The 23748-nt window shown below is 40.4% G+C and overlaps 1 protein-coding gene across 11 annotated transcripts in view; it reads left to right on the top strand.

Annotated features, from left to right (window-relative positions):
* The window catches only part of LOC109408233 (GTP-binding protein Di-Ras2), a 118009-nt gene that overhangs the window by 64133 nt on the left and 30128 nt on the right, over nt 1–23748 (top strand). For all 11 annotated transcript variants that reach the window (XM_019681494.3, XM_019681493.3, XM_062852000.1 and 8 more), the window contains exons 2-3: nt 16301–16657; nt 17199–17476. In XM_019681494.3, the coding sequence (XP_019537039.1) occupies nt 16487–16657; nt 17199–17476 (449 nt within the window). In that variant the 5' untranslated portion in view covers nt 16301–16486. The remainder of the gene's footprint in view (nt 1–16300; nt 16658–17198; nt 17477–23748) is intronic.

Raw genomic sequence — 23748 nt, 5'->3', positions numbered from 1 at the left:
TCGCCATGAGGCCTGCTCATCGATTTAGACACGCTCGGTATCTACCCTTGCTGGAGGAATCCCATTTCCTCTGTCACTGCAGCTTAGCCGATATTTTGGCGATTTGCCTGGCGCCTCTTATGCCGCGTAGCTCGAAGCACTCTTCATCTTCTGCCACCACAAGTGCTATGGGCATTATGCCCACTAGCACACATTACACCCCGTAAAGCCGTGCGGTATGCGCTGACCACCTTGAGGCACATCAGCCTGTGGGTAGAGTAATGCGGGGCAAAAGTTCGCACGGGGCAAAAGTTCGCAGTGGGTCTTTTTCTGAGCACGAGTTAAGATTCCAAACAAATCTGTATGGGTTCTACACATAATCAGGTCAGCTACTCGTCAATAAAATTTGGAACGATTTCGTTATGGTTTGGCAGAGTTATGCGAAAAAATGTGTTTCTAGGGGTTTTGATAGAATTTTTGAACCTTTTGGAATAAGAATTTGTAGTAACAGGAAGAAGAAGAATCTCATAACCTCTTTATGTTGGAGAATCGTTATTCCATAGTAGTTCGCGAGGTGCACTCGAATAAACAATAAACTACTAGTGCTTCTTGCAGAAAGGGACATTGTTAAAACCTCGACAGTGAGGCAAAAGTTCGCAGTAGCTGTGAGGCAAAAGTTCGCACTAGATTTCTGAGTCTAGTACATGAATATAATTACAGAATCTTTGAAGCAATGATAATTTCGTATAGAAACTACTATATATTAGGTTGTCCCAAAATTGCACATGGTCAAAAATCTTGGGGGCTCACCCTGCAAATGATAGCTAAGGGTGTTAGAAACAAACTTTTGTATGACGGCAACTTTCAGAAATGACGTTTAGAGGTCGCCCCGGCGAGATTTTTGAAAAATGGCCATTTTTCGTAATAAATTTCATACAAATATTTTTTACCGTACAAAAATTGGCAATACTCACTATTTTTATATTTTTTGCAGCTTGATATGGATCCAAACTTCTTGGGAAAAATAATTAACGACATGTTTTGCAGGTAACTTTTTGATACTGAATTTTTGAATTTACTAAAATTTGTAATTTTTTGATATACTGTGCATTTTGTCCATTATAAAAAGTATCTGAACATTATGCTAATTTAAAACAAATTCCATAAAAAGATAGAAAATTTTATGAGGAAAAACTTTGCCGAAGACAGCATGGCGTTTTTTCTATCCGTTTTAGAGTTATTCACAATTTACTATTTAGTGAAAATTGTATTTTTGGGTATTTTTCTAAAAATGTCACATAAGAACTTCCCAGAAACACATACAAAGTAAAAAATCACGTATGCTCAACAAGTTTTTGTCTTGATTGTGTTATGGAATTATGGTGACATAATTAATTGTTTTTTTGTTATTCAATCCCTTCATATAGAAATCAACTAGCAAAGATTTCTTAAAAAGCTAGCTCTCTTGACAAGTTACGTACTGCCTATTGATTTTTAAAGATATTCTCCACAAAATGTTGAGCCTTATCTTACTTTCCTGTCGATTCTCAATTATTTTTCTACACGAAGACGTATGAGTCCTGGACCAGTGAAATAGCCCAGGAAACAGTGGCAAAGTGAATAAAGGCGAATACGTTGATCCATACCCGCGATTACGAACATCTTACGTAAGAACACCAATTTTTAGATACTAAGTTCCAATTCAAGACGTCATTTTTATCGTCCTATGTGTTGATCAAAATAATAGGGACTACTAGAACGTTTTATTCATGTCTTTGAACGATTTGAACAACATCATTGAAAACCCAAACGGTATATTTTGAGGAATGTATCACCTTCTGAATGATATAGAAAATGTGCCGTGCGTGTCATTGTGAATTATGCTCGTATAAACCATGAGCCATTTTACGATGTGACAACAATGTTGATGATTATATGATTTTCACGGGTTATTGGACGCTACCTCCTGTCAAAATTTATTCATAAAATCGGCTCGTAAAATGGACTATTGTCAGTACATAACCGTTAAAAATGCCATGGCCTACTGAGGCATCTCAAAATGATACCTAATGATAAAGTTTCTCGCTAGTAGGTACCTTTCTATATCAAAGAAAATGGATTTGTCAACGGAAACAAAAAATCAATACATGATGCCACCATAATTCCTAAACAAAATGAAGAGAAAAACTTGTTGTGTATACGTGATTTTTTACTTTGTATGTGTTTTTGGGCAGTTCCTTTGTGATTTTTCTTAAAAATACCTAAAAATCAAAATTTCTTACTTACCTTACCTTACCGGTCAGGCTAAGGCCGGGGTGGCCTCTGCTGTACATAGTAGCCGCCTCCATTCCACTCGGTCCATGGCTGTTTGTCTCCAGTTCCGCACTCTGCGTAGGGTCCGCAGATCGTCCTCCACTTGGTCGACCCACCTAGCTCGCTGCGCTCCACGTCATCTTGTACCGGTCGGATGACTCTCGAGAACCATTTTAGTCGGGTTGCTATCCGACATCCTGATGACGTGACCCGCCCACCGTAGCCTCCCGATTTTCGCGGTATGGACGATGGTTGGTTCTCCCAGCAGCTGATGCAGCTCGTGGTTCATTCGCCTTCTCCAAGTCCCGTCTTCCATCTGCACTCCGCCGTAGATGGTACGCAACACCTTCCGTTCGAAAACTCCAAGGGCGCGTTGGTCCTCTGCACGTAGGGTCCATGTTTCGTGCCCATAGAGGACGACCGGTCTAATCAACGTTTTGTAGATGGTTAACTTCGTGTTACGGCGAACTTTATTCGATCGTAGAGTTCTGCGGAGTCCAAAGTAGGCACGATTTCCTGCCACAATGCGCCTCTGAATTTCTCTGCTGGTGTCGTTGTCGTCGGTCACCAGTGAGCCCAAGTACACGAATTCTTCAACCGCCTCGATTTCATCACCGTCGATATGAATTCGGGGTGGCGGGCGCGGTGATTCCTCCCTGGAGCCCTTTGCCATCATGTACTTTGTCTTCGACACATTAATGACTAATCCGATTCGCTTGGCTTCACTCTTTAGTCGGATGTACGTTTCCGCCATCGTCTCAAATTTACGAGCAATAATATCAATATCGTCGGCGAAACCAAGCAGCTGAACGGACTTCGTGAAAATCGTCCCACTCGTGTTTATCCCCGCTCTTCGTATTACACCCTCCAAAGCAATGTTGAACAGCAAGCACGAAAGACCATCACCTTGCCGTAACCCTCTGCGAGATTCGAAGGGACTCGAGAGTGTCCCTGAAACTCGAACTACGCACATCACTCGATCCATCGTCGCCTTGATCAACCGTATCAGTTTATCCGGGAATCCGTATTCGTGCATAATCTGCCATAGCTGTTCTCGATCGATTGTATCATACGCCGATTTGAAATCGATGAACAAGTGATGTGTGGGCACGTTGTATTCGCGGCATTTCTGCAACACCTGGCGGATGGCGAACATCTGGTCCGTTGTAGCGCGTTCACCCATAAATCCAGCCTGATATTGCCCCACGAACTCTCTTGCAATCGGTGATAGACGGCGGCATAAAATTTGAGAGAGTATCTTGTAGGCAGCGCTCAGTAGTGTGATCGCGCGGTAGTTCCCGCAATCCAACTTATCGCCCTTTTTGTAGATGGGACACACGATACCTTCCATCCATTCCTCCGGTAATACTTCCTCCTCCCAAATCTTGGTAATGACCCAGTGTAGTGCTCTCACCAGTGCTTCTCCACCGTATTTTAGAAGCTCGCTGGGTAGTTGATCTGCTCCAGCGGCTTTGTTGTTTTTCAACCGGCCAATGTCGTGTCCGGAACCAATCTTCCGGTACATTATGGCGGGCCAAACTCCAATTCCGCCGATGTGCATCGGAATCAAGCAGCACCGCACTCGCCAAACAAGCTGCACGCGCAAAATACTTTACAAGACTGACGTTTCTTTCTGTGCTCGTCGTTTGCTTTGTTTTTGCCGACGGTGCTTCACCGCTGCCAATGGTATATGCCCAGTAGCTTATTTTCTCAGTACCCCTCTCAATCCCTACATTCTCCCCCTGTTCTACTCTCTCATTATTTTAAAAGTTTAAATTTTTCAATCAACAATATTCACTTCGTTTACCTTATAGTACAACTTACAATTGATGATTTGATTGCTACCGGTGTGGAAAAGGGTGGTTAAGTCAAAATGGTAGCGCTGCGCGGGTTGCTCGAATAGTAGCCGCCGTTAATGTTGCTCTTACCACAGTTATCTCTTCTTTCTTATCTCTTCTCTCATCGCTCATCATCATCTCTCATCTTCTCATCATCGTCTTTCATAATTATCATTTTTCATTTCTCATCTCTCATCTACCATCTCTTATCTTTCGTCCCTCATCTTTCATCTCTCATCGCTCATCTCTCATCATCTTCAGCTCTCCCGTCTCACCTCAATTTTTCAATCAACAATATTAAGTTCGTTTACATTTCACTTTATTGTATTACAACTTATACTTGCCTTAGTTCATGCCTTCGTTCTAAAAACGATATTATAAATCATCACCATCACAATCATCCTCATTTTCAACCACTTTCTTTGCCACTTTTACAAACTTATTTTTATTTTAACCATGACCACAGTTATGCCAATCTTTCATCTCTCATTATTGTCGTCTATCATCTCTTCTAACTTATCTCCCTTTTCTCTTCTCTCATCGCTCATCATCATCTTCTCATCGTCGTCTTTTATCCCTCATCATTATCATCTTTCACTTCTCATCTCTCATCTACCATCTATTATCTTTCGTCCCTCATCTTTCATCTCTCAACGCTCCTCTTTAATCATGTTCATCTCTCCCCTCTGACCTCAATTTTTCAATCAACAATATTAAGTTCGATCACATTTCACTTTATTGTACTACAACTTATAATTGCCTTCGTTTTAAAAACGATATTATCAATCATCACAATCATCCTCATTTTCAACCACCTTCTTTGTCATTTTCACTGCCTTATGTTTTTTAACCTTTACCACAATCATGCCAATCTCTCATTATTATCGTCTATCATCAATTCTTTCTTATCTCTCATCTCTTTTCTCTCATCGCTCATCACCATCTCTAATCTTTTATCATCAGCATCTCTCATCAGCATAATCTCTTGTCTCTTATCTCGCATCTTTCATTTCTCATCAATATCATCTTCCATTTTTCATCTCTCATCTACCATCTCTCATTTTTCATCCCTCATCTTTCATCTTTCATCTCTCCTCAATTTTCACTATATTCACTTTGTTTACATTTCACTTTATTGTACTACAACTTACAATTGTCTTCGTTCTAAAAACCATATTATCAATCATCATTATCACAATCATCCTCATTTCCAACCACCATCTTTGTCACTTTTACTACCTTTTTTAACCTTTACCACAGTCATAACAATCTCTCAAATCTCACTATTATCGTCTATCATCTCTTCTTTCTTATCTCTCATCTTTCATCTCTAATCATCATCATCTCTCATTATCATCATCTCTCATCTCTTATCTCTCATCTCTCATATCTAATCACTATCATCTTTCATTTCTTATCTCTCGTCTCTCACCTACCATCTCTCATATTTCGTCCCTCATCTTTCAGCTCTAATCATCGTCATCATTCCTCATCTCTCATCCTTCATCTCTCCTCTCTCACCTCTCATCACTGATCATCTGTCATCTTTCATATCTCATTACTCATCTCTCATCTCGCATCTTTCTCCTCTCAGCTCTCAACTTTCATCTCATTTTTCACCTCTCATCTTTCATCTCTCATCGCTCATTTTTCATCTCTCATCTTTCATTTCTCATCGCTCATCTGTCCTCATCATCATCATCATCTCTTATCTCTCATCTTTCATCACTATCATCATCATCATCATCATTATCATCAAATCTCTTATCATCATCATCTCTCATCTACCATCTCTCATCTCTCATTTTTCGTCGCTCATCTCTCATCATCATAACTATCTATCATCTTTCATATCTCATCATCATCATCTCTCATCTCTTACCTTTCATCTCTCATCACCGTCGTGTCTCATCTCTAATTTCTTATCACTCAACTTCTTTCTCTCATCTTTGATCATCAACTCTCATTTCTCATCTCTTATTTTTCATCTTTCAACTCATCTCTCATCGCTTATCTCTCATCTCTTATGTCTCATCTCTTATGTCTCATCTCTCATCTGTTATCTCGCATTTCTCACCTCTCAACTTTCATCTCTCACTCTCATCTTTTATCTCTTATCTCTCACCTCTCATCGCTTATCATCATCATCTCTCATCTTTCATCTCTCATCACTCATATCTCATCTCGCGTCTCTCAACTTTCACCTCTTATCACTAATCTCTCATCTTTAATCTCTCCTTCCTCGCGTCTTATCTTTCGTCTCTCATCTCGCATCTGTCATCTTTCATCTTTCATTTCTCAACGCTCATCTCTCATCATCATCAACATCATCTTCTCTCATCTTTCATCTCTCACCTCTCATCATCATCAACATCTCTTATTATCATCAACTATCATCTCTCACCTCTTATATTTCATCCCTTATAATTCATCTCTCATCTCTCGTCACTTATCTATCATCTGTCACATTTAGTCTCACCATCATCATCATCATCATCATCATCTCTTTTCATCATCTCTTATCTTCCATCTTTTATCTCTCATCTCTCACCTCTCATTTCTAATCCTTCATTTCTCATCTAACATCATCATAAATCATTATCATTAGCACAGTAATACCAATCTCATCTCTCACCCCTTATCTGTCATCTCTCATCACTCATTTCTCATCTTCATCTGTAATCTCTCATGTCTCATCACCATTATCATTATCATCAGCATCTCCTATTTTATCTACCATCTCTCATCTCCCATCTTTCATCTCTCATCCTTCATTTCTTATCTATCATCATTATCAATTATCACCATCACAATCATCCTCATTTTCAATCACCGTCTTTGTCACTTTTATTACGTTTTCTAAGACATTTTCACATCTTTTTTAACATTCACACAATCTCATCTCTCATTATGATCATCTCCCATCTTTCATCTCTCATCATCATCATCTCTCATCTCTTACCTCTCATCTCTTATCTCGCATCTTTCATCTCTCATCTTACATCACCATCGTGTCTTATTTTTTTTATCTCTCGTATCTCATCTTTGATAATCATCTCTCATATCTGAACTTTAATCTCTCATCTCTCACCTCTCATAGCTCATCATTCATCTCTCATCTCCTATTTCTCATATTTCATCTGTAATCTCTCATTTCTCATCTTTCATCTCTCATCATCATCTTCTCTCACCTTTCTTCTCTCATCACTATGATCATCATCATCATCAATACCTCTTATAATCATCAACTCTCATCTACCATCTATCATCTTTAGTCCCTCATCTTTCATCTCTCATCACTCATCTCTCAAATTTCTCATCTCTTACCTCTCATCTCTCATCTTTCATCTCTCATTTCTCATTTCTCATCTATAATCTCTCATTTCTCATCTCTCATCTTTCTTCTGTCATCTTTCATCTCTCATTTATCATCTCTCATCTTACGTCCCTCATCTGTCACCTCCCATCTCTCATCGCCATCATCATCATCATCAACATCTCTTCTCATCATCACCTCTAATCTCCCATCTTTTATCTCTCATTTCTCATCCTTCATCTATCATCTATCATCTCTCGTCATCATCGTCTCTCATCTCTTACCTCTCGTTTGTCTCGTTTGTCAGCTCTCATCTCGCATCCTTCACCTCTCTTCTTTCATCACCATCGTGTCTCATTTTTTTATCTCTCATCTCTCTTCTCTAATCTGTTAGCTTACCCTCTCGGGGGATTTCGGTTACCCTCTCAGGAGAATTAGTCATCAGTTGCAGCTTACCCTCTCGGGGGAATTCGCTGTTAACTTACCCTTTCGGGGGAATTCGCTTACCCTCTCAGGGGAATTAGTTATCAGTTGCAGCTTACCCTCTCGGAGGAATTCGCTGTTAGCTTACCCTCTCGGGGGAATTCGCTTACCCTCTCAGGGGAATTAGTTATCAGTTGCAGCTTACCCTCTCGGGGGAATTTGCTGTTAGCTTACCCTCTCGGGGGAATTCGCTTACCCTCTCAGGGGAATTAGTTATCAGTTGCAGCTTACCCTCTCGGAGGAATTCGCTGTTAGCTTACCCTCTCGGGGGAATTCGCTTACCCTCTCAGGGGAATTAGTTATCAGTTGCAGCTTACCCTCTCGGGGGAATTTGCTGTTAGCTTACCCTCTCGGGGGAATTCGCTTACCCTCTCAGGGGAATTAGTTATTAGTTGCAGCTTACCCTCTCGGGGGAATTCGCTTACCCTCTCAGGGGAATTAATTATCAGTTGCAGCTTACCCTCTCGGGGGAATTCGCTGTTAGCTTACCCTCTCGGGGGAATTCGCTTACCCTCTCAGGGGAATTAGTTATCAGTTGCAGCTTACCCTCTCGGGGGAATTCGCTGTTAGCTTACCCTCTCGGGGGAATTCGCTTACCCTCTCAGGGGAATTAGTTATCCGTTGCAGCTTACCCTCTCGGGGGAATTCGCTGTTAGCTTACCCTCTCGGGGGAATTCGCTTACCCTCTCAGGGGAATTAGTTATCAGTTGCAGCTTACCCTCTCGGGGGAATTCGCTGTTAGCTTACCCTCTCGGGGGAATTCGCTTACCCTCTCAGGGGAATTTGTTATCAGTTGCAGCTTACCCTCTCGGGGAAATTCGCTGTTCTGTTCTATCGAACATGCCTGTGTAAAGCATACTCATCTATTTGATTTCATATAATGGGAATCTAGTATATACCACGCAAGTACTAAATTATATCAATAACAGGCAACAAAACAACACCATTGAAAGCCTCGCCTCCAGCCAACAAGAACACAAATCTCACTATTTTCATACAAAACGATAATCAATTAACTCTGTTTTGAATATGTTTGAATTGCTGCAAATAAAATAATTAACTATAAGATCTGTTATGATTTTTTGTTTTGCTTTTGTTTTCGTCCTCATTTCAAATTTCTCCGGATTTCGATTCTGCTTCTGTTTACTCTGACGAATCCAATAACAAACCTCGCGATAAACAAGAACTATTTCAAGCAAGAACTAAATATCATCTCACACACGAAACTGTTCAGTTCACAAACAATCAACTAAACTTGCATCCGGCGGTAGAAAAAAAATCTCCATTCCAAAACACAGTTAAACCTGCATTCGTACACGTCCTTGCAATTAAAACGATCCGCCATCAATTATCGCATCGTAGCTAGCAAACAAGGCAACTTTCGCCCCCAAAAGCTTCTGCACCAAACAAAATACAAAACACCCCGTTTCTCCTCAATCTGTTGGGATCGAGCCACCAGCCCGCAGTTCAATCCCTTCGCATTCACTGCACCAACAACCGAGCCCGAGCGTGCACATCTTCTACCAACTGTGCCAATGTCGTGTCCGGAACCAATCTTCCGGTACATTATGGCGGGCCAAACTCCAATTCCGCCGATGTGCATCGGAATCAAGCAGCACCGCACTCGCCAAACAAGCTGCACGCGCAAAATACTTTACAAGACTGACGTTTCTTTCTGTGCTCGTCGTTTGCTTTGTTTTTGCCGACGGTGCTTCACCGCTGCCAATGGTATATGCCCAGTAGCTTATTTTCTCAGTACCCCTCTCAATCCCTACAACCTCCTCCTCAATCTCTTGAAGGTCCGGGGCCGGAAGTCTTTCGTCCTGTGCACATACTCCTAGATCTGTTACCACGCCACCTTCGGTACTTGCAACGTCGCCATTGAGGTGCTCATCGTAATGCTGCCGCCACCTCTCGACCACCTCACGCTCGCTCGTGAGAATATTCCCGTGATTATCTCGGCACATGTCGGCTTGTGGCACAAAGCCTCTGCGCGAGCGGTTCAGCTTCTCGTAGAACTTTCGTGTGTCCTTAGCGCGGTACAGCTCTTCCATCGCTTCGCGATCTCGTTCTTCCTGCTGGCGCTTCTTCATCCGGAAGACTGAGTTCTGCCTGTTCCGCGCCTGTTTGTAACGTGCCTCATTCGCTCTCGTACGGTGTTGCAGCATTCTCGCCCATGCTGCATTCTTCTCGTTTTTCAACTGTTCACATTCGCCGTCGTACCAAAAAATCAAAATTTCACCAAATAGTAAATCGTGAATAACTCCAAAACGGATAGAAAAAAACGCCATACTGTCTTCGGCAAAGTTTTTCCTCATAAAATTTCCTATCTTTTTTATGGAATTTGTTTTAAATTAGCATAATGTTCAGATACTTTTTATGGTGGGTAAAATGCACAGTATATCAAAAAATGACAAATTTTAGTAAATTCTAAAATTCAGTATAAAAAAGTTACCTGCAAAACATGTCGTTAATTATTTTTCCCAAGTAGCGTGGATCCATATCAAGCTGTAAAAATTATAAAAATGGTGAGTATTGCCAATTTTTGTACGGTAAAAAATATTTGTATGAAATTTATTAAGAAAAATGGCCATTTTTCAAAAATCTCGCCGGGCGACCTCTAAACGTCATTTCTAAAAGTTGCCGTCATACAAAAGTTTGTTTCTAACACCCTTAGCTATCATTTGCAGGGTGAGCCCCCAAGCTTTTCGACCATGTGCAAATTTTGGGACAACCTACTATATATGCATAATATGAGTAGTATACACCCTGAAATCGTTGCGACAGAGGGTCTGAACTTAGTTTTGTAAGAAGATTGATTGTAAAGCAAACATTATGTTCACGTATTTAAATCAATAAATGAAAAATGACTTAAAAAAACATTTTAAAACATTTTCTTCGCCATCCTCGTCGTGTCTTTTCGTATGTTTCTGAAGGTCTTATGTTCATCTACTTTACCGGGGTCTTTCATATATAGTATAGTTTGTAAATTCACAGTTATAATCCATCACCATACTGACGGGGATAAGATTCGATAACAGTCCCGTTCAACAGTTTTGCTGCATATTTATTTTTTTTTTCATGCATTTTGTGCAACACGTATCTCTATGATTACCCCGCAATGAATTTTGTCAACTTCAGTAACGTTGTAAAGGACAGCTCTTAGTTAATAGTTGTGGAAGTCTTTAAAAAACACACTCTATACAAAAGCTGAACTGGTCGTATTCCAGTTGGGTCGTAATTCTAAGAACAGAAAGAAACAGATTTCATGGCTAAAGTGAAAAGATGAACATGAATTAACATGAAATAAATGAATATCACACCAATAAACTACCCTGCACAAGGTGCGAACTTTTGCCCCGCATAATGCGAACTTTTGCCCCCACTATGGGGCAAAAGTTCGCATTGGAGTACTTGTTTTAAAAATTGTATTACTAAAACTACAAAAGGAACGCGAAAAAAATCTAGTACTACGTTTTGAAGGCAACATGATAGGAACCCGTTCAACGAAGAAAAACGATATTTTCTATTCGTTCAATAGTTATTTTGTGAAGTCTGTTAGGTGCGAACTTTTGCCCCGCATTACTCTACTCTCGGGTCGCTTTACGTTTCGATTGACCACTAGCGCATTCGACCATGCAGCGGCGTCTTACCATAGTATTGAGACCGCTACTGTCGCGAGTAGCTTACGCTTACTCGAGACTATTGCCGAGCTATTTAGTATGTATTATCTTTGACAATGCCATTATCGCCATGCTGATCCTTTTGCAGGCATATTCCACGTGGTTTCCGAATTTCAGCCTCTCGCCTTCCTCGGTGTCAAAGATTAGCACCCTATTCTGGAAGTAGCTCTCTAGTATCCGGCATAGGCTAACCGGGAATCCTAGGTGGTGTATGGCGCACTGGATGGCGGCCCAGATGAAGCTGTTGAACGCAATCTCTACGTCCAGCGCGACGACCGCTCAATAGCGGATTCCAGTTTGCTTCTTTTGGAGCGCTATCTCGGCCGTTTTAGTTACAGCCCTAATCGCGTCCATCGTCGATCGACCCTTCCGAAAGCCGAACTGGTTATCCGAGAGGTCAGCGTCATCGGGTTTCGCGGTATACACCATCAGCCTCGACAGAATGATTCGTTCCAACAGCTTTTGGACACGGCGGTGTCCAGAACGCAGATAGGTCTGTATGCCGACGGGTCATCAGGTGGCTTCCCGGGTTTGGGGAGTAGAATCCAATCTTTACCTTTTCCACCTCTCCGGAGATTCGCCTCTGTCTATGCATATCCGCATAGCCATTCTGAACATGTCAGGGCTAGCCTCGATATCCGTCTTGATGGCTACTGTCGGGATACCGTCCGGACCCGTAGCCTTCTTCAATTTAAGCGACTAGATAGGGGACGGGGGCCCATGGTATTATATTGTGGCGTAGGAATAGCATTTCCACGATCTTCGGCAGCATCCTGGGAGAGCGTTCTGGAGGTGCTGATGCGCCCTTCGTTTCGGCCATGACTACTTTGTAGGCATCATCCCAAAGAGGCGTGTTGGCTACCTGGCAGAAATTTTCAAAGCACGCCCGCTTACGTGCCTTAATCTCTTTGCTCAGTGCCAGTTTAACCGCCCTGTAGGCCTCACTTTGTTCCATGACTCCTAGACTGACTGCTATAGCAACTGTTGTGTGGCATCAGTTGTGTAACCTGCATTATCGTCGGTTGGTTCGACCTCCTCCCGAGGCTGTACATTCAGGCTCGCCCGTCGTGTGTGTGACCCTTGTTCGCCGTGCAAATCAGACATTATGGTGCCAAGTTGCACTCCCTGGCGATGTGGCCTTCCACTCCGCACTTTCTGCAGAGTTTGCTTTTGTCGGGGCATTTACACGCTCACGACTTGTGTCCTTGCGGCGCGTACATTAGGGTAGGGCTTATTTTGAAAAAAAAAAATCTCCGGGATATGATTTCCCAAGTGGAAAGTGATCTACTGGTCGAAATGAGTGGGCTGTGCACAAATTAGCGATTTTGCTTGATATTAAGGGCTGGCGCAAAGGGTTTAAGTGAAATTTATGCTAGAGCAAACATTGAGAAAACATTTTAAATAAATTTTTTAAACATAACTTTTTTTTAAAGACACAGACACCTTAAATGCTTCCAGTGAGCTATTTGCTCTTTGAAGGAAGCACGACACTAGACAACGGACTAGCATGCAATGCCCAGTGGCACAGCCGGAAATTTTTTCCTGACAGCTGCGGCGGGAATCGAACCCGCGCTCCTTAGCACGATGCGACTAAAGGCTTGGTGACCTTAGCCGCACGACCACGAAGCCACACAATAATTATTATTATTATACGCTAAATGATTGTTTGATTCATAAACTATGCGTTATGACAATCAAATTGTTTGTCATCATTAGTTAACATCATGTTAACTCGTTGTTTTATCTTACCCCACCCGTTTCAACTTTCCCCGGTGTACCTTAAGAGATATTGCCGTTCCTGCTTAAGGAGGCATACTATACATAGGCTGACCAGATAGTAATAAGATAAAAACGGGACATATGAGCATGAAATACGGGACATACAAAATGTTTAACACTGAAATTATATTTTTTTTTACATTAGGGAACGTTTATTTTTCAAAAGTTCTCAAATATACAAATTAATGCGCTCTTATAAAAGCAAATTACATGAGAAAAGAAACCTGCGAGTGTTAACAATGTTTTGAGACTACTAAGTTATCTTTAAAATTATGTTAAAAGATAACGCAACAAACATTATTGCTGTACAACAGACGAATAAGCCACTCTTAAACTTCATTTTCAAAATTTTGGCTGAATAAGCTGTTATTCCGCGGTCATTGCTACTTGAGAAGAAATCAATCGAGCGACTGAAAGTTATAGCGTGCAAAAATTAAATAATTATTAAACAAAGAAAGTACTAAGAAATTCGATGTTTTTTCCACAGTATTAAAAACGATGTTCAACTTACTTCTAAGAAATTCAATTTTTAAGACAATTAAAGACAGTAAATTTCAGAACTGGTTAGTAAATAAGAGTTATCTTAGTTAGAATCCAAATCACATTTTATTTATCGAGTCTTAATCCTATTATTTGTGACTAAAACTTGGATAAGCAATTTTTATGTGATTTAAAACAACACACAAATCTGAGTAACTCTCGAAATTTAAGTCGCACCAAAATAAATAATCATAAGAATCTGTCTCGAAGTTTTATTATTTTATTGTTTAATTAATTATTGGACAATTGAAGAATGACTGAGAATGCTAACCATTCAGTATGTTCATTTTTGAATGTAACTATTCTATAATAGTCGTAGTTTGGCCCATTTTTATTTTTATTTTATATTTGGCCGGGGTTCTGCTAAACCGAACTAAGCGCCAAAAAGTTTATTCCGAGATAATTAAGCTTCAAGTTCAACTACTCAGAAACAAACAACAGCTAAGATTATTTGAAACTTTTTCGCACACATGTAACTTACAAGCCTTTATTAACCATCAGAGATGAAGAAAACATGAAAATTATTTAAAATCGTTGATATAATACCATTTAATTTCTCAGTACTTTGCACTCAGTTCACTCTGGCTGAACTGGAATATGGTTTATAGTTCAGTGTGGCTGACTGTGTTTCTTTGTTTCAGAGAAAACCAGTCGGAATGTGATAAAAAATCTCGATTTTTCAGTGTCTATGAAGTTGAAATCGATATCAGTAACAATCCTTTACATGAATCAGAGAGGACGCGTAGTATGGTAGCACAAAGGTCTCAAAATAGTGTGAAATGTGAACGACGGAAGCCCTCCCAGCTCAGCCCTTCCCATCTATGTTTTTTTTTTTATAGGCGGTGCATGTGCAGGCACAGAGCAAGAGTGATTATGTAAAATGATGTCCTTGCATATCCTGAGGTCCTGAGATGTGAAAATGGAGCAATTTGTGTACTTAAAATTTATACTGGTCGAAGAAAACCATGAAAATGATCTGCCAAAGTGAACTAAGACAAAAACATTTCGAAAATATTAAAGAGATTCGAACTTGGGTCCTTTAAGTGATAATCAAGCACGTTACCTCTAGTTCATTTTACTTAGCTGAAGGTCAGTCGTTAAGTCTGAATCAAGTTCTAAACATTCTTCTCTAGCATGGTTTTCGTGAAAACGCCATTTTTCGATCAGCCAAAGCGAACCAAGTGATTTTTTTTCAAGCTTTATTATTCTTATTAGCCTTGTTGTTCAATGACGGCTCCTGGGTTAAATAATCAGTATGAGGTGTATCAACGTAACGCATGTATTCAAAGCCAGTTCATCTTTTTTTATTGTTGAGAATAAATTGATTTTTAAATGCAGTGGATTTGGTTCGGTCTGGCTGACTGTGATTTGGAAAAATGGCGATGAACGCCATCGAAATCCAAATCGATCCTCCAACACCCGTATTTTTTATTACGTGTTAAATTCTCTCACAGATTGTTACTATGAGTCGGTTAGAAGTTAGAAAACTGACAGCGATGAGGAAAACTTGAAATGTTCATCATTTGGACCAAAACTAAAATATTTCGCTGATTCTATGGAATGGTTTACAGTTCACTCTGGTTGGATGCAATTTTATTTTTTGTATGCTCTGCCAAACAGAATTTTTGAATTTACTCCTCGAAGAGCTGTCAGAATTAGAGATTAGAGATTCGTTGACTTAAAAAAAATGGAGAAATCAACATTTTGTTCTAATAAATTCTTGTAGAATTGCTGAAGAATCTAAAATGTATATGTAATACAAAATTTTGGCTGAACACTTCACAAACTACATTTTAAACTTGTTAAGAATTGGAATAAAAACACGAAAAACCTATTATTATGTTAATTTTAGCAAGCTCTGATACTTTTAATCGTTAATATTTTAACTCAAAATTTTAACAGGATGATGCTTTACTTCTTAATCATGAAGTATCTGTTTCATTGAACAGAGTAATGATACGAAAATATTTCGAAATGTTATCTTAATAAGTTAAACTTAACTTTTTTGTTAACACTAAGATGCTCGTTTTCCGAAAAATACGGGACATTTTGACCTTTTTCCACAATACGACGGGACAACCTTAAAAGGTCATAAAAACGGTACTGTCCCGTTGAATACGGGACGTATGGTCAGCCTAACATGTTTGCCCTAATCAGCGCACAACAGCTGCAATTATTGCGACTGAATCATGAGGAACTAAAAAAAGGAATTTTCGATACAAAACCAAATCAACCAATAAATGACTATCGATTTATCTGCAGAAAAAATGTTGATGAAATTTTGGCACGTTTCCGCAATAAAAGATACATACAAAGACAGATTGTGGCTTAGCAGTAATTCAACCAAACATATGTCTATTCTTCGTTAGTCAACCGGGCGAAAAATTAAGTGAAGTCCTACCATGCGAAGCTAGGAATAGTAGTTGCAATAAAAAAAGTGAGTGAATTAGTGCAAAAGGCAGCAACCATATGTGGCCGGGATCAACGTCGTGCTCGAGCGGCTCGCAATAAGTTCTATTCTGTACACGCTTCCTTACGTTTCTGCTTCAATCTAAATGAAAATGTCTGACTTTGAACGAATAAGACTGGTGATCCTTGGTGGTGCTGGCGTGGGAAAAAGCTGCATTATAAAACGTTTCCTCTTCAAAACTTATTCAGACAAGTACAGACCAACCGTGGAGGATTTGTACAATCGAGAATACGACCTGGGAGCAGTGACGTTAAAGGTAAGTATATATCTTCCTCCACTCCACATACTAAAGCCTCGTCCAGGACAAAGGCTCCCTCGACAGTATGTGTTGAAAAAAATGAACTTGGATCATTTATACTAGCTCTTGTTTTTTTCATTCGGATTATAACTTCTTCAGTGCAAAATTAGGAGTGTAAGAGGCCAAGACCGTAGCAGCCATTATTTATTATGGAAGCCCAACGATCAAACATATGAAAATGATAAACTAGTAACTAGAAACTAAAAATAAATCATTTGTAAATCGAAAATTGTTAGAAAATTCATAAGTATGAGTGGAACCGATTTGTAATTTCAAAACGATGTTCCAACATTAAGGTGGTTCATCTCTGAAACACTTTTACGTAGAAGACAAGGTAGAAGATGTAAAAGTTCATGTTTTGTTCGACGCATACTGTGTGATGTACAACTGCACAGCCCAACTACAAAGGTGCAATGATTTCTCATTTTAATGTTCTTTTTTCTGTTCTGCGTTCCCATCTTTCCCTTTTTGTAATATTTAAAATGAATAAAAAAATAAGGTTGACATACTTGACACATCTGGGGAGATGCAATTTCCGGCAATGCGGAGACTATCGATTGCCACCGCCCACGCTTTCCTGCTGGTTTACGCCAGTACGTCCGAGCTGAGTCTGGGATGTGTGAAACAGTGCTTTGAGGAAATCCGAGAACAACGAGCCGACTTCCAGGACATCCCAATGGTGATTGTTGGCAACAAAAGTGATCTCAGCAGCACACATCGAGAGGTACGCATCGAAGACGTATCGGAGTGGGTGTTTTGCGAACTGCCGAAACTGAAGTAAGTAAAAATGTCATGTGCCAATCATGCTCTACTTATAGATTGCTTTATGAACTTTTGGGGTTTGATTTTATTTTTCACTTCTCGTTCAGCTTTGACTTTCATTTGTAATGTTGATTGGATCATCACATGTTTTGGGCATGTCTTCATTTACGATTCACAACACCATATGGTGTATTTTCAGTGCACAATTGAACAAAGTTCCACAACAGTAGTACCATGTATTATTAGTGGATTTGTGAAATACTAGTGAAAAACTCCGTAAATTTATCTATCACAAGGGTTTTAAAATCATGGTGCACTAAAAGTCCTCCCAAATTTATGCTTTATCAGAAAATGCCAACATAAGGGTTACATTAGACGTCTTACTAAAAAAATGTCAAGGATATCTTCAGGAACAGAAATCTAACAAGGAATTCGCTTCTTTAGCGGTGTTGAGATAATTCCATATTCTGAATGAGAAACAAGGCCACCAATTCAATACATTATTCTAAATTTAAAAACCCAGTTGACAGTGAAATCTTTTAAGATGGTTAAACAGAGTATCAGAATTTGTGTTATTCACGGGTGTATGTACTAGAAAGAGATTTCCCACATCACCAGATTTGATCAATTTCAGATCATATCCCTTAAAATTGATAACAAATGCACCGCACAACAGTGTGCGTTCTAAAAGTGCTCAGCGAGCGTTTATCCCTTTAAAAGCATACACTTTACAGAATATCAACATTTAACCATGCATACGCATAGCGAGCTCTCTTTCCTAGAGCTGTATTTTTATTTAATCAAATAAGTTTTGAACATATTACACCAAAACCTCTATTTAGGTAACGAGTCGGGACTGCCTAAATAGAATTTTTACCTAAATGGATTCATTACCTAAATGGATTCAGTTCATTACCTAAATGGAGTACAAGGTTGCAAAGAAGTGTAAGAAGGTGAGTTACTAGGAGATTTAAAGGAGGTCATGTGGAGGGAGTTTCAGATGGCTTTCAAGAAGTTTCAGGAAGGGATGGATTTCAGGAGGGAAGGGGCTTCAGGGGCGTTTTCGGGGGTTTTGCAGGGTCTTAGATCAGAATTGTCATTCAAGTGACTAGCTGTGCACGAAACACGAAAAACCCTGCGAAATTCCGCCAGACTGAAAAGTTATTGAATGTCGGGTCAAAGTCGGGTTAATTTTTATCGTATGTTGGGCCATTGTTGGACCAACATCGAACATCTGTTGGGTCTATGTTGGGTTTGGTGGCCAAAATAAAAACAGGTGAACGATAGGTTGATATCGGGTTTGACGTCATCACTGCTGGAGCTGATATCAATTGAATGATGGAAGGATGGTTGCTTATCTCAATTTCAGCTGGAAATGACGCTGAATACTGACACTTTTCAACACTGCACGGAAGGGGGGGGGGGCATATCTCAACATTACATCTCCCTCCCTCCCCCCATATCCCCAACTCACTACTTCTTTCCCGTAAACTACCCTTATACCTCATCTTAAGTACTCCAACTGATCTGAACACAGTCAAATTCCATTTAGGTAACGTTACCTAAATGGAGGGACCTAAATAGATTTTACCTAAATGGATCCTACCTAAATGGAGGTTTGAGTGTAATTTAACCCTTCTAAAAGAGTACGCTAGGCGCACTACGCTGACGTGTCTGTTTTTTTTTTCATATTGAACCCAACATGCGAAGGTGAATGACGTTATATGAGCTATACCCGACAAGAATCGCTTTACCCGAAAAACAAGACAAAACAAAAAATGGAATGTGGATGTCGAGCCGACATCGAGAGTTTTCAAACCATAAGCGGTGCAGACATCTACGCTCGATTTTTCCAGGGTATACAATTCTTACAAGTTTAGAAGTTTGATAATTAAATTAATAGTAAAGTACATCGGCATTATTTATAATCAATAATAGCTTACTTACTTACTTACTTACCGGTCAGGCTAAGGCCGGGGTGGCCTCTGCTGTACATAGTAGCCGCCTCCATTCCACTCGGTCCATGGCTGTTTGTCTCCAGTTCCGCACTCTGCGTAGGGTCCGCAGATCGTCCTCCACTTGGTCGACCCACCTAGCTCGCTGCGCTCCACGTCGTCTTGTACCGGTCGGATGACTCTCGAGAACCATTTTAGTCGGGTTGCTATCCGACATCCTGATGACGTGACCCGCCCACCGTAGCCTTCCGATTTTCGCGGTATGGACGATGGTTGGTTCTCCCAGCAGCTGATGCAGCTCGTGGTTCATTCGCCTTCTCCAGGTCCCGTCTTCCATCTGCACTCCGCCGTAGATGGTACGCAACACCTTCCGTTCGAAAACTCCAAGGGCGCGTTGGTCCTCTGCACGTAGGGTCCATGTTTCGTGCCCATAGAGGACGACCGGTCTAATCAACGTTTTGTAGATGGTTAACTTCGTGTTACGGCGAACTTTATTCGATCGTAGAGTTCTGCGGAGTCCAAAGTAGGCACGATTTCCTGCCACAATGCGCCTCTGAATTTCTCTGCTGGTGTCGTTGTCGTCGGTCACCAGTGAGCCCAAGTACACGAATTCTTCAACCGCCTCGATTTCATCACCGTCGATATAAATTCGGGGTGGCGGGCGCGGTGATTCCTCCCTGGAGCCCTTTGCCATCATGTACTTTGTCTTCGACACATTAATGACTAATCCGATTCGCCTGGCTTCCCTCTTTAGTCGGATGTACGTTTCCGCCATCGTCTCAAATTTACGAGCAATAATATCAATATCATCGGCGAAACCAAGCAGCTGAACGGACTTCGTGAAAATCGTCCCACTCGTGTTTATCCCCGCTCTTCTTATTACACCCTCCAAAGCAATGTTGAACAGCAAGCACGAAAGACCATCACCTTGCCGTAACCCTCTGCGAGATTCGAAGGGACTCGAGAGTGTCCCTGATACTCGAACTACGCACATCACTCGATTCATCGTCGCCTTGATCAACCGTATCAGTTTATCCGGGAATCCGTATTCGTGCATAATCTGCCATAGCTGTTCTCGATCGATTGTATCATACGCCGATTTGAAATCGATGAACAAGTGGTGTGTGGGCACGTTGTATTCGCGGCATTTCTGCAACACCTGGCGGATGGCGAACATCTGGTCCGTTGTAGCGCGTTCGCCCATAAATCCAGCCTGATATTGCCCCACGAACTCTCTTGCAATCGGTGATAGACGGCGGCATAAAATTTGAGAGAGTATCTTGTAGGCAGCGCTCAGTAGTGTGATCGCGCGGTAGTTCCCGCAATCCAACTTGTCGCCCTTTTTGTAGATGGGACACACGATACCTTCCATCCATTCCTCCGGTAATACTTCCTCAATAATAGCATATACTTTGAAAACCATTAGGAGGTTACTTGTGCTGTTATACTCTATTATAATAAATAATAATAATAATAATAATAAAAAATTGAGCAAAACCGCGACAAACGCGAATTTGTAAGCAAAAAATGATTCATCGAAAAATGCTTTTTTGAACATTTTATGAGGGTTATCAATTCGATCAATGTTATCTGTTGATCAATGATTCTTCGTTCACTCACACCACTATCTCGTTCACTCACGACAGTCTGCTGAACCTCGTCCTGGACGAAGTGACGTCAGGGGGAATTCGGGGAAGCCTGGAAATCCTTTATACCATTGTTCGATTCCTTGACCAAGTAACAGGTTGTAGTAACAAGTATTGAAGAGGCTTTGGAGTGCGTCATGAAACCTATTACCTTTACTTTGGTTTTATGTTGGTTTTAAGAACCTCAAATCTAACAAATGTTACTTGAGTGTTTACTGAACTGATGAATCTTGGAGAAGAAAACCTGAAGGTGGATATTGCTCCAGCCTCGACAGCGGTTTCGCATTTCAAATTTCGAAACAGAAATTTGCTAGTAGGAAAGTACAATCGTTGCCAGAAGAAGGGAACAAGGCCACCAATACAATACACCATTACTGTACGAAACGTATACCCCGTATAAAAATACACCAATCGTGTACCTCTCCGGAAGACTGATGAACTGGTTTAAAGTGAACTTCAGGGGGTTTTCAGCGGTGCTTTGAAGCATCTGAAGACGATGCATAGTATTCCAGGAGTTTCAGAGGGTTCCCGGAGGCTTCACAAGCTTTCAGTTAAGCTCTATGGGTGTTTCGGAGCCGTTTAGTGGGTATCAATGGGGATTTAGCGGACTTCAGCTTTTAGGTTAGCTTCAGGTGGGTTCAAAAGAATTTACAATAGCGTTTCAAAGTATTTCAAGGTGTTTCAGATCACTTCAGGGGGCTTCAGAGGGGCTTCAGTGAGCTTAAAAGGCTTTCATGTGTGCTTTACGGGGTTTTAGAGGCGTTTAAAGCGGCGTTTAAGGCGTTTTAAGGATTTCCGAGGGTCTTTTTTTATCCCTTATCTGTAGAGCTTTTGAAACCACTGCTTTCATTGTGTAGGAATATTGTGGCATGACCCATGTTTGCTTTAGTGCTCATCAAATATCCTGTCACAATTGAGATGTGATGGACATTGGTTGATGTAGCATTTGATCCCAATTAGGCTCAACTCGTTTTATGAAGTCGATTACCCTATTCGGATTAAACTGCCAAATATCCAAGGGCTTAATAACCCTTTCCCTAATATTGACGACCTTAAATTATATAATACTCCACATTTGCATAAAATGTGTTCAGCTGTTTCGTTTTGGCAGCTATATAATCGCACAATTGAAAATTACAAATTAGCAATAAACTTGATCAAATTCGCCTAACACTTTGTGTGGGCGAAGCAATAAAAATTCAGTTTTTTATTGAATTACTCGAAATTCAATGAAAATTTTTCAATAGTTTTTTTGTGCAGATGATAAAGAGAAGGAACATCTCTCTATTGTAAAAGACTTAGCTAGTCGTCATCAATATTTTTGTAAGATATTGGCTATTGCTAGTTTTTGCCGTTTGAGTGCGCGTTAATATTTTAGTCGTTTCGTTTTCCGTTTGACAAAAACGACATTCAGAAGATTGAATTTTACCAATCTTATTTAAGTGATATCTGCTTGGGCAGTGCCCAGTCATCAGACCGGTTATTACCCTGAGATCTTTTTTGTTCAGATTTAATATGGCCTTGGCTTTTGCTGCACTGGGTTTTATAAATCTTTTAGCTTGTCTACAGGTATCCGTGGCATTCCAATTAAATTCTACCATAGACATTTCCCAGTTTCATTCTAAGAGTATACTCCGGAACTCCACAAAATGGTTCAGGGCCAACAAAACACGATGCTGTACCCTGTCTTGCTAAGTTGTCGGCTTTTTCATTTCCTTGAACTCCACAATGACCTGGAACCCAATATAATATAACTTCGTTCCTAATGGCCAATTGCTTCAGAGAAAGAATGCATTCCCGAGGGTCTTGAGAAATTCATGTTCTATCAGGTAAAGGTGGTTTCACAGGCATTCAAAGCGTTTCAACGCGTTTCAAGACGTTTCAGAGAAGTTTCCGAGGGTTTGAGGCACTTCAAGGTATTTCAAGCGACTCAAGGCGTTTCATGGCGTTTCAGAGGGTTTCGGAAATTTCATGGTCCTCCAGCCTATGGTTTAGAAAAAATGAGGGGTCAGATTAGAGTTGGGAAAACTGATTCAATTTTAAGCTAACTCTTTTCAACAACTCGTTCGAATCGTAATGAACATCAGTGCATCGTGACTCTTATGAAAAGAATCATAAATCACTCAATCGGTTTCGCGAATCGATTGTTTGAGTCGTTTCGCGAGTGAGTTACCCATCTCTCAGATGATAGATCTGTCACTACTAATGGCATGGACTAGGGGAACTGCGGCCATAACGCCCATAAGGGGCAAGATGCGCCACCCTCGTTTTAGGCAAACCAACTGAAATCATTAAAATAAGAATAAAAATGATTCTAAGCATTTTAATTTACATATTTTTACCATAAAAATTGTACAAAAACTCCAAAAAATATTTCTTGTTACTTTTGATGTAATTTTCGCCTGTCAAACTATTGCACTTTTTATATATTTAAAAGAAATTTCTTCTGCTTTGCTTGTTTTGCACATTTCCATTATTTGTGTTCCAGGCGAAAAAACTATCGAGTTTGGCCCTTATAAGTTTTTTACAAAGGTTCAAACTTCTAAAGCATGTGTGGGGTAAAATGTCCGCCCCTAGTTAATTACAGTAAAATAGCCATTGAGATCCAAATTTTGTCTTCAAATGTGTAAGAATATTTTTTTTTTAATTTTAAAAAAGTTCACAACTCACACATCCATGGGTAATT

The sequence above is a fragment of the Aedes albopictus genome, chromosome 2 (assembly GCF_035046485.1).
Source record: "Aedes albopictus strain Foshan chromosome 2, AalbF5, whole genome shotgun sequence".
In the NCBI taxonomy this organism is placed as follows: domain Eukaryota; kingdom Metazoa; phylum Arthropoda; class Insecta; order Diptera; family Culicidae; genus Aedes; species Aedes albopictus.
This window is presented reverse-complemented; position numbering and strand designations above follow the sequence as displayed.